The following is a 15,472-nucleotide window of genomic DNA, read 5'->3' as shown; positions in this document are numbered from 1 at the left end:
AAAATGGCCAGGGCCCCTTTCAAGGCTTTTCCCAAGCAAGAGAGGGGCCCTGAAACAAGCTTCATTGGCTGGTAAGTCAACCCAGTGCCCAGTATATAAATAACTGTCAAATAAATGAATTAGACACTAACCCTTTGAGAACAAACACTTTCCATCAGCCTCTACTGCAGTGGGCCTCACAAGGGCTGCCTTTAGAGTGACAGGTGATCCTTGTAAAAGGGGAGCTCAGACTGATTGCTAAGGGCTTCTTGTAGGTCTGCCCATCAAGTGCCCACTCAAGCATTTCCCAATAGCTGCAATGGCTCTGATGCTCCACTATATATTATTTATCGCAGTAAAACCCACATAACATTAAAGTTACCATTTTAACCATTTTAAAGCATATAATTCAATGGCATTTAGTACTTTCACAATGCTACCTACTTCCAGAATTTTTTATTTTTATTTTTTATTGAAGTATAGTCAATTTACAATGTTGTGTTAGACACTGGTATACAGCATAGCGATTCAGTTATACACACACACACACACACATACATATATTCTTTTTCATTATAGGTTACTAAAAGATACTGAATATAGTTCCCTGTGACTCACAGACAGAAAACAAACTTATAGTTTTCAGGGGAGAAAAAGGGGGAAGGAATAAACTGGGAGTTTGGGATTTGCAGATACTAATTACTATATATTTCCAGAATATTTTCATCATCCCAAAAGGAAACTCTATACCCATTAAACAGTCACTGCCCAGTTCCCCCTCCCCAGCCCCTGGCAGCCACTAATCTGCTTTCTGTCTCCATGGATTTGCCTATGCTGAATGTTTCATATAATTGGAATCTAATAGCTTTTTAAAGGTATTTCTCCAACTAGAGTGAAGAGCAAGATAATTTCTGAAGTTTGACTATTTAATTAACTGGTAAATACTGCTATTAGCACAGTAGCTTGAATTCCAGTTTTGAAAATGGTCAAACACAAGATTACCATTATCTTTGCTTCTTCACAGCTGCCCCTGCCCCTACCTCCCTTTTGAAAGTCAGGGTCTCAGTGAGAATTTTTAAAATTAATTTATTTATTATAATGGAGGTACTGGGGATTGAACCCAGACCTCTGCATGCTAAGCATGCGTTCTACCACTGACTGTATCTACCCACCTCAGTGAGAGTGTTGAATGGAGCATGAATACTACCCGCCATCACCCCCAACCACGTCCCCACACAACAGACTCCTGATTTACCTAAGCCTGAAGTGTGGTCTCCTGCTCGATACATGTTTGGTTTTACTTTCACTCGGGTCCAGCCTGGACCTTCTTTGTCTTGGTAAAAGTTGCAGAGATCGTCCTCAAAATTGCAGCTGGCTTCTATAGCACTGAAAGGAAGCTCTGAGCAAAGGAGAACTAAAGTTAAAACAAGTCAAACCCAAGGATCTCAAAGGACGACGTCAACTGATTAACAAATATGTACACATTTGCACCAGGCGAGCTTGGTGAAGTAACACACAACAAAAATATTTTTACCCTAATGGCATGCTGATAGGTTAGCATCAAACCCACATTTCAGCATGACAGGAAAATTGTTCCTTTCCTCCCTAAAGGGATGGAAAGGAGGAGCTCTGTTCACATTCTCTATAAAAATAAAGTACCAGACTACAAAGGAAATTTCCTGTCCTGATGTAAAGACTGGGAGCATTTATTCACATACTTCCTCACAATTGAAAATTCATTCATATAAAATTAAAAAGAAAGAGGAAAAGTAAAGATTTTATAGACTTCTGAATTTCTCTTGAAGACAGATATTTGAGAAATAATATTTTCCAGAAATAATTTTCCTTTGTTGATCAATTTGTGTCAGAAGCACAGCCACTGTCTATTTTTAATTGACAATAGTAGTAGGAGCTGATCTCTTGGAAGAAAATCATTACTCAGTATAAATCACACCATTCAAACAGTCACACCAATTCTGTCATGCGAACTGCTATAATTTTGGCTCTTGCTGAGTTCTGCTGTCATTTACTCTGGTCTTTAAACATCACCTCATCCCAGATTGCCTGGAGGAAAGGGAACATAAAAAATTTCTGTTCTTTCAGTAATAACTTTGTCCTAACAACAAGTGATCGTAACTTGGCTGTGCAGATTTCTGTCTGAGTCCAGAGAGGGTGTTACTGCAGTGGTTTGGGACACATTCAGTCAGTGTAGCCAAGCCTGACACACACTGGTCTAACCTTTTAGGGCCAGTGAGAGAGGGCACTGTTTTGAATAAGCGGAAAATCATCTCTAGAGAAACACTTTAATTCTGGGTGTGGGGACCTGATGAAACAGAGAGCGGTTAAGGGACAAAGACTCACTATTCTCTCAATTTTTCAATTTCCAAAGCAAGAAAAGATTCCACTGGGCTGAGGAGCTGGCCCGGACAAAGAGGACAAAAGACACAAGACAATCAAATGCTACAAGGGATCCAAAATTCAATCTTGATCCTGGAAAACAAATAGCTATAGAGGACTTCATTGGGGCAACTGGTGAAATTAGTGTATGGACTATAGGTTAGTTGATAATATTGTATTGGTGTTAAATTTCCTGAAGTTTATAATTATCCTATACCATGTTAGAGAATGTGTTTAGTTTTAGAAAATATCCACTGAAGTATTCAGGGGTCAAGGGACATAATGTCTGCAACCTACTCTTAAATGGTTGATAAAAGCAAATGTGGCAAAATGGTAAAAATTTGTAAATCTGGGTGAAGAGTATACAGGAGTTCTTTATCATATGCTTGCAAATTTTGTCTGAGTTTAAAATGATAAAAAGTCAAATGTTTTTAAATGCTAAACTTAAAAAAGTAAGTGACTAACACCACATACAAGAAAAGAATAGGAAGAAAATATTCCTATCTCACGGGAACCTGATCGTATCTGAGACAATACGCCCTAGCAAGTGCATAAGGAGAGGCCCCCTCATAGGAGGAAAGGAGGAGAATTCTCAGTGCTCTAAGACTGTGGGTTAGCCCACACACTGCTCTGTTTGAGTCTGTCTGCATCAGGGTGTATCTTTAAGCCATTAAGATGAAGTCACAAAGATATTCATTTGATAATGAAGATGATGTCATACAAACAAGGATCCTTTGACATGCCCGCCATGGAGATTTGAGACCATGGGCAACCCTATGATGATCTCCAGTCTTAGTCACCCCTTCTGCCACCTAATGAAAAAGCAATTGGAAATTCAGAATCTACAGATGGCCATCTAGCTCAGAAAATGGCGTGAGACTCCCAAAAGCCATGTATAAAGAGAACGGAAGGTCAGTAAAATTCCTCAGTGTATCCCAAGGACTACACATCTGGGTGTCCACAAGAGGACCATAAGCCATTTATTAGGTGTGTTGGAAGGGGTGAGGGGTGGTGTTAAAACTTGAAAGGAAGCAAAGATCAGTTCTCTCCATGGTGACAAACTGAGTCACACAGAGAAGATTTCTCTGAGGATGTGATTATGTTCTTTTGCTAAACACTTAGTCCTAGCAACGGATTTGTCTGAGATCCTGAGAAGGTCTGATAAAAAGAAAACCTCAAGAGCATAACTCAGTGCCTAAATCCTTGCCCCCAGAATGCTTCTTCTAGCATGTGACCATATCTAATTCCTGAAGATGGTGCCAGAGGGCCTCTGTGTGACCCAAAATGAGTTCCCCAAAGATCTGTGTGCATGGAAAGCCTTTGCTTCAGGCTTGTTTCAGAAGCATGAGTCAGGTGGTGGTCACAATTGAACTTGGGGAGGCACAGTGACATATCTGAAGCACAGGGAGGAATCAGAGGCAATTAGAAGCCCATGAGTATCAGTTGAACAACCCTGCCTCCCCAAAAAAGAAAGTCCCTTTGAGCTACATATCAAAAAGCATCACAATGTGAGATTTAGTTAATTACTTGATTTCTGACATTTAAAATTTTCAGAATTGAGAAGATTTGAAGATAATCGAATCAGATTGGGGGGTGTTACAGCTTGAGAAGAATGGCTGTGAGGATTTCTCATCTTTTCCTCTGCTCCGTGGAGTTCATGGAGATGAACTCAGTATCAGTCCCAGAGCTCTAAGAGGCTTATCAGCCCCTGTATTGCTAGCCACTTTGGGCATTGTGTGCTCTTTAGGTGGCTAAACTTGCACACTGGTTTTATTTTAGCACAAGACAGCCCAAAAGCAGGCTGGGACAGCTCAAAGCTGGCAAGGGAAGAGAAAGAGAGTGAGTGGACCTGGCACCAGACGGAGGAATCATGATGGAGCAGGGCTAGGCCACCGACCAGGCTAGTGAGACGCTTGGGGGCCTCAGAGCTAAGGAAGCCTGTGGCACCTTCAGCTATAACCTAGGCAACAGTTAGAGCCAGGTGTCCAATTAGACAAGAAGTCTGTGCAGTGTGTTGTTGTGACCCTCCCCAATATGGGGGTTTAGGTCCAGGTGAACACCCTTTGAGAGGTGTATCCATGAGCTTCAGGATCCTCCCAGGCCCTGGCCCGGGTGTGGGATGAACCCAAGCCCAGAGAGGAAGTTAGGTCTGCACATGGCAGACAGTGGGGTTCTCAGTTTGGGGGCTGGGCATTCAGGCAGGATTCCTAGAAGTGGGTGGGATCACCTATTAGGTATTTAAGGACTTACAGACTAAAAGGAGAGCTTATTCCTACGATCCAGACTCTAGGCCAAATGTGGTGGGGAGGGAAAGTTTATGGGTGGAAAAGGCTTGGAAAGGGAAGAGCTATAACTCAAGCTGGAGGGTGGGGTGAGGTCTCACTGACCTCTGGAGGCATCCTAGGGGAATACTTGGGGAGTGACATGCCACTGGTGCTTAAGACCTGTGACTCTGTGATGGGCCTCAGGTCTGGGAAACTGGATTAATGCTAAGAGCAACCAGATGGTGGGAAGAAGATGCTTCATGTGTTGAAATAATTCCTGTCTCAGCCCATTAGGGAGATGAGGGAAGAAAACTCTAGGCCCAGTTGGGAAAAGCGGAGACAAGTCTGGAGCTAATCAAGATAAGGAAAAGAATGTTGGCACCTGTTATAAAACAGAAGGGCATAAACTGTGAAATGTAAGAGGAAGCATGAAAACTAGAGGGCTTAGCTTCTAAGGCTCAGAATGGCCCACAGCTGCTTAATGAATGGTGCAAAATTGGCTCTAGCTTACACATTCATTCAGGCAGTGTCATTTGCTGGTTCTCTTTAGCTTCAGTCTGATCCCCTGATCTTTAAAGAATGGATGGGAGTATTTTGAAAATTAAGTAAATAATATTAGGTCTCATGCCCAAGCATTTTCTGTGTGTCATACTCTGCTAAGGCTGTCCAGACATTAACTCATCAATCTTCCCGACAAACTATGACATAGATTCTTCCATCCTTGTCTCATAAATGTAGAAACAGAGTCTCAGAGAGGTTAATTAACATGCTAAAGGTCACGCAGCTTGTAAATGACAGAGTAGGGATGGGAGTCCAAAGTCCTGGTTCTCAAACATAATGCTTTGATCATGCAGTTAAGCCATTTTAAAGCAAAGTTGTTTTGTTGGGAAGTTCTGGAGACCGATATGGAGCCTTGTTTAACTTAATTATATAAAAATGTGAAGCCTTGGTGGTCCCTACAGAGGAAGGGTCTTTGTGTGGCCTAGATTTTACAGACTGAGGGATCACCAGTACTCTTAACAAATGGTCCTTATTTTGCTGGCATCTTTCTTTTCACCAGTCAGTAGGAAAGAGCTCATATCTATTCTATATCTTTTTTTTTTTTAAGGGATAACATTTCTAAACATTACTTCTAAGGTGGCTTAGTAGATTCTATCACCTTCCAGCTGCCTCTTCACCCCATCCCCTACCCAGTACAGATGCTGAATAAACACCTCTTCTCCCACATGTATAACCTGGAAATATAAAAACAGTTCAACATAAATGCCTAGTGACTGAGAAGAGAAACTTTCTAAAAATAATGATAAAGAGATCGTGAAACTGCTACTAACATCACTGAAATATCAGCTGATAGAATGCAGGAGCAATCAGGTTTAGAGAAGTACAACAGTTTTGGTTTCTGTGTTCTGTCAAATTTAGAGACACTTTTATTCTTTGATTACAGCTTGTATTAAATCATTTTAATGACAATATATAAATATGTAAATCTAGTCTGGTTCTCTCTCACTAATTTTTTTCAAATTAGAATTAGTAAAAATAATATTTGGTATCAGCTAATTAGTATGTTTCTCTATAATTTGGAGTAACAGTTTAACTTGAGTAGAAAATTCTCTTTCTCAATTTCCTTTCTTATAGAATGTATTTAAAACTATATTAAATTAGAAACTAACTCGATCTTAAGTGAAAGTTAGACTACAAGGGCCAAGTTCAAAAATTTACTTCCCACGCTCCAAAACCCAGAATGAAGTCGCCTTAATAAGACAGATGACCACAGTGTCTTCCTAGGGCCTCTCCAGGAAACAAATCCACAAAAGGCAAGGTCAATTGCATTCATCTGGGTTATCATTAATATAGTGTCACCCTTCTTATTCTAAAATATTTGTTTTCTAATTCACTTTGAATCGATCTGCTTGCCTATTTTCCCAGAAAGTAAAAATTTCCTCTCTTTTCCAAACATTAAGTTTATGGAAATTATAAAATTGGCCATGATACAATAACACAAGTGTTCACTTAGAAAGAGAAATTCAACTGAATACATACTATGAGGCCAAAAACCATCATACAGATGTATACCAAGCACTAGCATCTTTAAACATGAGGACATTTAAAGATCTTGGATTCATAAAGTTAGAATTTTTATAATTCTACTCAGTAGATTTTGAGAGTTTTTTTCCCCACCTACCCATCCACCTGTCTATGGACCCAAGATGCCCTTTAAAAAGAAAGATTGAGTGGGAGGGAGTTAGCATTATTTAATTTTCATTTTTTAGTAAGTCAGGAAGATGAAAGCTCTTTGTCACATGATGACTGACCTGCGTTGTCAGAAAAGTTACACTCACTGTGTGAGGGGATAAAAGAATAATATACCAGAAAAATGACTATTCGGTTAAACACCTTTTTTAGGACAACAGGAAAGGTGAGGAAGTTAGAAAGAATTAAAGCAAGTTGTGACCGCAGGCATCTATTGAGAAAGGAAAATTCCACATGTGAGAAAGAAGACGAGAGTGCATACCTGTCTGGTTTTGGCAGTGAACAGGAGAGAAAGAAATATCATCCAAGGCAACATACCCGCCTTTGGGACCATTGAAGGCAACTTCAAAAATAACCTGCAGAGGAAAGCGACAAACCGTTACTTATGTATATATTTTCTGTTAGGCTTCAGTGCTTGTAACTATGATTTTAAATGATGTGTCAATCAAGCCTGGTGATGCCAAGTTATAGGTACTTAACGAATCATGTTCCTAAATATAGGCACTCTGGCAGCTCCTTCCTCAACCCACAGTTTCTTTTGGGGAGAGTGAATTCTAAGCCCTAAGTTGCATTTTATGGGTGGATATTTCCCCCTCCCTTGAGTATCCAAGTACCTCCATCACTTTCTGCTAGAACTACAGAATTGACAATTTGCATTACGAGCTTTAGTTAAAGAAGCAACAGGCTGCTTGCAGAAAGCAGGCTAGCTTCACCCTCTGCCCTTTACAGAGAACTAAGCCCCTCCCAGGTCCTTTCCCTTTTTCATACATAAGGTTCTATGTCCATCTGGACAAAGATGCAGCAATCAGAGATGATCACTGGACGGCTAAGGCAAAATCAGGCCCAGAAATCCTATGTGTGGATGTTAGGATTTCAGCATGTCCAGGCACGTTCAAATGGTTAGAGAGAACCCAGGGTCAGCCCCTTTAGTTGTACTCTGTTCTCTGCCACCAGCTTTAACTACGAGTTCCATCAACGACCTTCTATTTGTGACCATGGGGATCAGGTGGGGTGAATACAGCATTCATCTGTGCTGGGAAAACCACTCAAGTGTGCAGTCTACTCTGCTGAACTGATGACATGAGAGCATATAGTGTTGAGCAGGAGGTGGAAACTCAAATGTCTGCTGGGGCCAGGCAGGTAATTTAAATGTTTGATAAAGGTTTGGTCTGATGCAGCAGGAAAGGGGGCTGACTGTGTGAGATGGGGAGCAAGGCTCATCTAAAGGGGCGGCTGCTACCAAGCTTCGTCAATGGCTGACGTGTGGGAACTCAGGCCTCTCATGCCTGGATCTACCAAATTGTCAAGAGGACCTGGATCTCTGGATTTTCATTTGACGTCTTTGGATTTTTCAATGTTACCATTAATTCAAAAACTAAAACAAACATGCAAAAAACAAACAAAGAAACAAATACCACTACAGCAACCAGGCAGATCACTGCAGGCTGGATTTGACCCAGAGGCCTTCAGTTTTCAACCTCTTCCAAAGAGAATGGTGTCTTAGAGGCAGACAGATAAGAATTCAAACCCCATTTCCATCACTTAATAGGTAGATGACCTGGGGTACATTGCTAACTCTCCCAGGGCCTTGCTTTTCTTATTTCTAAGATAGGTATAATAACACCTACCTTGTAGGACTTGAGGTGATGAAATGAGATCATGTATACAAAATCCTAGCATGGAGTCAGGTGCACAACGTGCTCTGAACTGAATCCATGCCTTTTCCTCCAGGGTGACCCTGTCGTGAACCCACATTCAGGTCTGAGCCTAGTTAGCCACTAATTTAACTCCAGCAGGTCTCTTCTCCCCTCTAGGTCTCAGTTTCTTAATTTTTGAAAAAAGAGTTTGGACAAGATGGTCCCTTTCAGCTTAACAATGGTCCTTAGACACATGGCCTCTGCAAACTCTAAGAGGGGTCCTGGAAGCTTGTCACTGGCAACAGAGGAAGGCTGAGAACAAAGGGAACAGACATGGACGAATGAGAAGATGCAGATTAAGTCTGCAAACCAAACACATGTCCATGACATTTCGTTTTCAAGGTGCTCACTGATAAAGCCAAAGATGGAAGTGATCTAACTCAGCCTGCAGAATATTTCAGATCATAATTTGCAAATCACAGCCCCCGGGCTAATGTGTTCTCTCTCATTCAGAAAGAGGGTCTCAAATGTTTGTTTTCCTTTCAAAAATTGATTTGAGAACCTGAGGACATTAAATTAACTGATTTCCACAAGGTAAGTCTCTTTTCCTGGCAATTACCAAGAGCAATTAATCCCGGGGTAATGTGTCCTGACTGCTACAGCAGAATCATGCATGTGTGACTCAAAGGGATGTATTCTGAAGTTTAGTGGTAAACTTAAGCAGTAAACAGAAAGTGTGATTTTTCCATCATTAATTAAAAAGAAAATTCAGCAAAGTCTCACTCATATAAATGTTGCCCCAGGAGTTTATGGTTAGATGAAAGGAATTTGCAGAGACAACGGCCTTCACTGTCCATGTGACTCATTTGCCTTTAATAGAAGGAAAGCTTTCTGAAGCAGTATGTACATTTCTTTTCCTCCTTATAACCGAGCTCACAGACTTTCCACTGGGCTGCAGGAACAAATCAAGGCCTGGTCAGACTTTGGGATAGGTAACAGCACATATACTGCAAAAGGCCCTTTTCTGGGGCTGTACTGGGATGGCCAGGGGGCGGGGGGCTGGACAGAGTGGGATGGGAAGTGGCAGGCACACCGGCAATAAAACAGTTGGAAACTGAAATTCAACCCCTACACTCACTGAAGCTCCACATTAGGTGAGTGGATGGAACCACTGAAAAGCATCCAGAGGATAATCTGCTTCTTTTGCACTCTAAACAGACTTGGAAAGATATTGCAAAAAGCGCTAAGTGAAAGTAGGGAATGTTAACCTGTGGAACTAAGACTCTCCTTAAGAGTAAGGCTGGGACCTGGGACCCTTTGCTGCAGTGCTTGCTCCTAGACAAACATCTCCTCCAGCAACAGAATACAAAGAAACTGTAAGAGACTAAAAATAACTGCCTGCATAGGCAGTTGGGGCAAATTATGAACAACAAGATGCAAAAAGACCAAAAACCCAACCGCCACTTCTGAGGTTTCGGGAACAAAAAGCAGGGGACTGCACATGATCCCTGCCCACAGCACCAAGGGGGTGGGCAGACCACCTAAGCTGACCCATGGATCGACCCCTACCCTCACCCCATTTAAGGGATCAGCTCACCCCTACTTGGAGCAAGTAAGGGAACCTGTTATTTGTTTTTGCTCCCTGGTGCTGCAGCATGAGTACCAATAAAGCCTCGCCTGAATTTCTCCTCTAGCCTCTTATCAATTTCTATTGATTAAGGAATCCAAGAACCCTGGTCGTAACACTTGGAGCTCCAGATCTGTAACCACAATGCTGCATCCATTGATTCTAAAGGTCCTAGGGGTCCCCAGACAAAGCGGGGTCTCCTCCCTCAGCTTTATGTCAGATTTAGTTCAAGAACTTTGCCTAGCACCTTGGCACTCACCAGCTGTGTGACCTAGAACAAAACACCCACATTCTTACACTCTCCACTTCCTCCGTTTTCATCTGTAATATGGGGATAAGTTTATCTACTTTGTTGGATTGTAGTCAGTGTAGCAGGGAAGAACAAATCTGACTCCATATTAGATCTGTTCCTTTAGCTCTAACCCTGTGCTCTGTTTCCTGTGCTTAGTCATGCTGGTTCTGCACCTTTTGTAAAAGAAGGTTGCCTATAGCCTGAAATATATAGGAGCGCCCATTCTCAAGGCTCTGACCTTTGAGGGTATAACACTTTTCTCATTCACATAGAGATTAAAAGTTGCAGAATAGAACATAACATTTGTCTTGTTGGAGATTTACAGGGATATCATGACCTTACCTATGGGACAGCTGCAGGAACAAAGGATTCTGACACTAGGAAATTTGCCACAACCAAACATACCCCCTCCTCTTTTTAATATAAAAGGAGCCTAAATTCTAACTTGGGGAAGATGGTTCTCCAGGACATTAGTCTGCCAACTCCTCGGTCTGCTGACTTTCTGAATAAAGTTGTATTTCCTTGCCTCAACCCCTTATCCCCTGATTTACTGGCCTGTCGTGCAGCAAGCAGAACGAGTTTGGACTTGGTAATATCAGTACTGGAATACATATACCAATATGTATTAATACGTGTGCTTAGAAAAAAGGTCTGCAAGAATAAACGCCAAAATGTTAGTAGTTCTTATCTTTGCAGGGCTGGCCTAGGGTGTTTTAGTTTGTTTTGCTTCTTGAATTTTCTAATTCTTCTGCAATGGACCTTTATCACTCTTGTAACCATAACAAGCTTTAAACTATAAAAAGCTAAAAAACTTCATAGACGCCAAGGCTTGTTTCAAATTAGGGCCATAATCATAAGTTTATTTCTGACTTTTATGACATTATTTATACTGTAAAGGAGAAAAGAAGAAAATGAGTCTTCCTCCCCATGGCCTCCCAAATTAGGAGTATTCCCTCAGGTAAGGGAAACCTCCACAGCTGCTGCCAGGGATGGAAGTTCAAGGGTGAGTCTCATCGACGAAGGTGCTGCAGTGATCGCCTCTTTTGAACTCACCCCAACCACAACGTAAGGTTCAGAGAGAGTGTGCCCAAGAAATCTAGTTGGTTGACTGGCTTTTCCATATTTGTCCTTATTAAAAAAAATTCTTGTAAAAAATGAAGTGATAAAAGAGGAAGGGAAAAGGGAGTACTGAACGAGGAAGGGAGAAAAGTGGAGGAGGCCAAGGAGGACAAAAAGAAGATAAAGATTGAGACACAGCAGAAAAGAAAGAATGAGTGTGAGATTAGTGTCTCCTGAACTCCATGCCTGGGTGTGGGTGGCATCTCTGCAGAGCGGTCAGACCGGACGCACCTAGTAGAACCCCTGTGTTATAGCAGACAGACAGCTAGACGTGAGCAGAGAAAGGGGGACACAGGCCAAAAGGCAGGAAACCATGTCTTGTGGACAGTGGTGTTCCTTGGCAGACAGAGGAACACAGGAACCTCAGGACTGGTAAGAAATCACATATTTTGGGGTGATAAGTGTCCTGGAGGCAGGCAAAGACAGGAGGGAAAAGTCAGGAATCTCCAGTGTCCAAATGTAACTTTTGGTCATTGTGCCTTCATTTACAATGAAATTAGCCTTGCAGGTTAGAAGTACCTGTCATGCACTGACGCCATGACACTTCCGATCCAGACTAAATAAGGACAAAAATCCCTCCTCCCTTCTGGAAGATGGAGTTGGGATGAAAATCAGGGAATATGACCCCAAACCCTTCCCTCCCCAATGAATGTTCTGCCCACTCATTTTTATACCCTATGTAACCAGCTTGCCAAAAAAACTCAGCACAGCTACTCACCTGAGCCTTCCCGCTCTCCCCTTGAGAGCGTACTGTCTATCTCTTAATAAACCCTCACTTTACTTTCTCGACCACTTTCTGCAACTGGCAGCGCTGGCACACCTACCTCCATGGGGTACGGAGCACTGAACTCCACTTCAGCGAGGTTCCAGGCAGCACTCCCCGGACTGCCCATTTTCCAGATCTCCTCATACACGCCAGCCACATCCCGAGTATACACGGAGAAGATGTGGTCGTTCCCCTGCTGGCGCTGGTAGTAAAATGATAGGCAGCCAGACATGGGGGCCGTGGTCATCGGGGAGATGAGCTGGGCTACCTCCTGGAAGTGCTTGACGTAGACCGAGTCCACATACATGTAGTGGCCTGAAAATCACACAGAAAACACAGCTGAAGCCAGGCGGGGGATTCCAATGAAAGGAGGCAATTCTGGGATTTACTTCAAAATAATCCAGTGGGAATAGAAGAGAGGAAACAAATGGGTTATAGATGAAAGAATTTGGCCATGGGATGATGAATGTTGCAGCTGGGAGATAAATGCTGGCGTTCACTGTGCTCTGCTTAGTATATGATAAGCACCATTCTTTTTCTCTCCCCTACTTTTTTTTTTATTGAAAAGAAAATATTTTTATTATTTTTTAACAATTTTTTATTGATTTATAATCATTTTACAATGTTGTGTTCTCTCCCCTACTTTTGATTGAAGTAAAACATACACAAAGAAAGGTAGATGTATCATCTGTAACAGAGTGTTTGAATTTTTACAAGCTGAACACAGCTGTGAAAAAAAGCAGAACATTACCCCAGAAGGCACCCTCCAACAAACCTTCTTTGAGTTACAAGGTTTCTAAGAGCATACCAAGCATACCATCTGTTCTGAAAATTGCACAGAGGAACCCTCCTGCATGTCTTGCCAATATACACAAAATTGTGCTGCGTGTTCTTCGAGTAAAACAAAGATTTTGAATTTAAACAAGAGGACAATTTGTACTTCTTTAATAGAACATGTAGGCCAGTCAACACGGTACACAAGCTTAGGATTTGGAAGGTTGAACTTGGGGTATCACTCTTGGCAAGGCCTTCGTGGCCTCCAGACCCAGAGGCTGACCTCCATTAGAGGCAATTTGGTGGAATAGAGAAACCATGAGATGGAATGGGGAGAGCTTGGACTCGGCATTAAAAGAACTGAGTTTGAATCCTGCTCTATATCTTACTAGCTCTCTGATTTTGAGCAAGTTACTGAATATTTCTGGGTTTCCATTTCCTCATTTCTAGAGGAATGAGAATCAAATATTTCTCTCACAGGGTTGATCTGAGTATTCAATGAGAATACGTATATGAAGTGATTAGTGTGTGCCTAGCACACTCTGAATACTTTCAACAATACCTAACAAGTAATGACATTAATGTTTTTAGTGTCATGCTTTCCCCAGCATATTGTACTGTTATTGTTAGCAGTTTTGTCTAAATTTATTTGAGCTGCAGTGACAAGGAGTACTATGTAAAGCAGCTTTGATAGAACAGCCTTTCTGTTTACAAGCTCAGAACAAATACAGCTGAATATCTTATTACATTGTGCCTGGTTTATAACAATTCCTTTTATCCTCAGCAAAATAGCAGTAAGGATATTAGAAAAATATATGCATTCACACACTGGACCCTTACATTGCACCTAGCACACTGCCTGGTATGTGGCAGGTCCTCAACAAATGTTTATTCAAAGCACAATTATGGTCTCAGGAAAATCCTCACTGCAACATGGCAGAGAGGAAAGATGGATAACTCAACGCTCATTTTCTCCTGGTAGCAAATGATTCAACACCCTGAAAAATCTCCCTTGCTTAAATAGATTTTGTCTGATCATCTTGTCAAGCCACGCAACTGTGAATAAATAGAGATCACAAACTCAGATGATAGGAGGAGCCAGCCAGATCAAGTATGTGATTGAAGTGGAGTGGGTCAGGGAGAAAATAGAGTGGTAAACTAGCTGCCAAGGTTGGAAATCATACTTCACCAGCAACAAGAAGCAGAAATTAAGTTTCTGCAGAAAAATCAGGAAATCTGACAGTGGGGGGCCCATATCCTTGGGCTGCAGCAACCAGCTGGTGGCAAGGAGAGCTGGCCTCTTGCATGCACCTGTGCTCATTCCTGGGAGCCCATCCCTCTACTTCCGACTGATGCCCTGACATCCAGCCAGGGGCTGCAGAGTTTTCCCAATGAAGCTCAAAATCCAGATTTTTATGGCAAATCTATCCATTTTTAAATGATACCCCCTCTATTAGTTTGCTAAGGTTACCATAACAGAGTACCACAAACTGGGTGGTTTAAACTAAAGAAATTTATTGTTTCCCAGTTCGAGAGGCTACAAGTCCAAGGTCAAGGTATGGAAAAAAAGAGTCCCCTCTGAAGGCTGTGAGGGAGACTGTTCTAAGCCTCTCTCCTAGCTTCTCTGGCATTGGCAATCCTTGGCATTCCTTGACTGACTGATCTCTGCCTTCGTGTTCATGTGGTATTCTCCCTCTGCATGTCTCTCTGTGTCCAAATTTCCCCCTTTTATAAAGACACCAGTCACATTGTATTTGGGGCCCACCCTACTTTAGTATGACCTCATCTTAACCAATTACATCTGCAATGACTCTTATTTCCAAGTAAGGTCACATTCTGAAGTTCTGAGGGTTAGGACTTCAACATATGAATTTTGAGGAAATACAATTTAACCCGTAACACCAGCCACCGTAATTTTTTAAACTTTGTGTGTGCCAAATAAACATTTCTGCAAGGCCAGAAACAGCTGATGGGCTCCCACTTGGCCACCTCTGGGGAGGGATTTTAAAGGAAGAATCCAAATGTCAGACTAAACAAATCAGTAAGGAAGCAAGGCCACGACTCCCCCGCCTAAGCTCCAGTGCCCCCCACAGCCCTGCTGGTGGCCAGACAGCCCCGACTGGAACACTTTACTGGAGCAGAACTCCTGTAACCAGCTACCCCTGTAACACGCCACTGTTCACGAGAACTTATGTGAGTAACAAAGGCAGAGAGGAGGCCTTTATGCCCTTTGTAATTTGTCTCACCAATGAAGCAGAGTCTCTTTAAAGATATGCAGTGGGGGAACTGGTTGGAGGCGCTATCATACACTGTTTCCTTGATACCTCACTGTAGGGACCATGCAGGTGGGCTCCTGACGTCTCCTGC

The 15,472-nt window shown here is 42.2% G+C and overlaps 1 protein-coding gene across 2 annotated transcripts in view; it reads right to left on the bottom strand.

The window, feature by feature from the left end:
* Positions 1-15,472, bottom strand: part of MAMDC2 (MAM domain containing 2) — a 139,672-nt gene that overhangs the window by 46,946 nt on the left and 77,254 nt on the right. For both annotated transcript variants that reach the window (XM_045515102.2, XM_010952754.3), the window contains exons 6-8: positions 12,390-12,646; positions 7,153-7,246; positions 1,235-1,378 (exon numbers count right to left, since the gene is read on the bottom strand). In XM_045515102.2, the coding sequence (XP_045371058.2) occupies positions 1,235-1,378; positions 7,153-7,246; positions 12,390-12,646 (495 nt within the window). The remainder of the gene's footprint in view (positions 1-1,234; positions 1,379-7,152; positions 7,247-12,389; positions 12,647-15,472) is intronic.

The sequence above is a fragment of the Camelus bactrianus genome, chromosome 4 (genome assembly GCF_048773025.1).
Source record: "Camelus bactrianus isolate YW-2024 breed Bactrian camel chromosome 4, ASM4877302v1, whole genome shotgun sequence".
NCBI classification, from domain to species: Eukaryota; Metazoa; Chordata; class Mammalia; order Artiodactyla; family Camelidae; genus Camelus; species Camelus bactrianus.
Note: the sequence above shows the minus strand (reverse complement) of the source record. Positions and strands in the feature narration are given on the sequence as shown.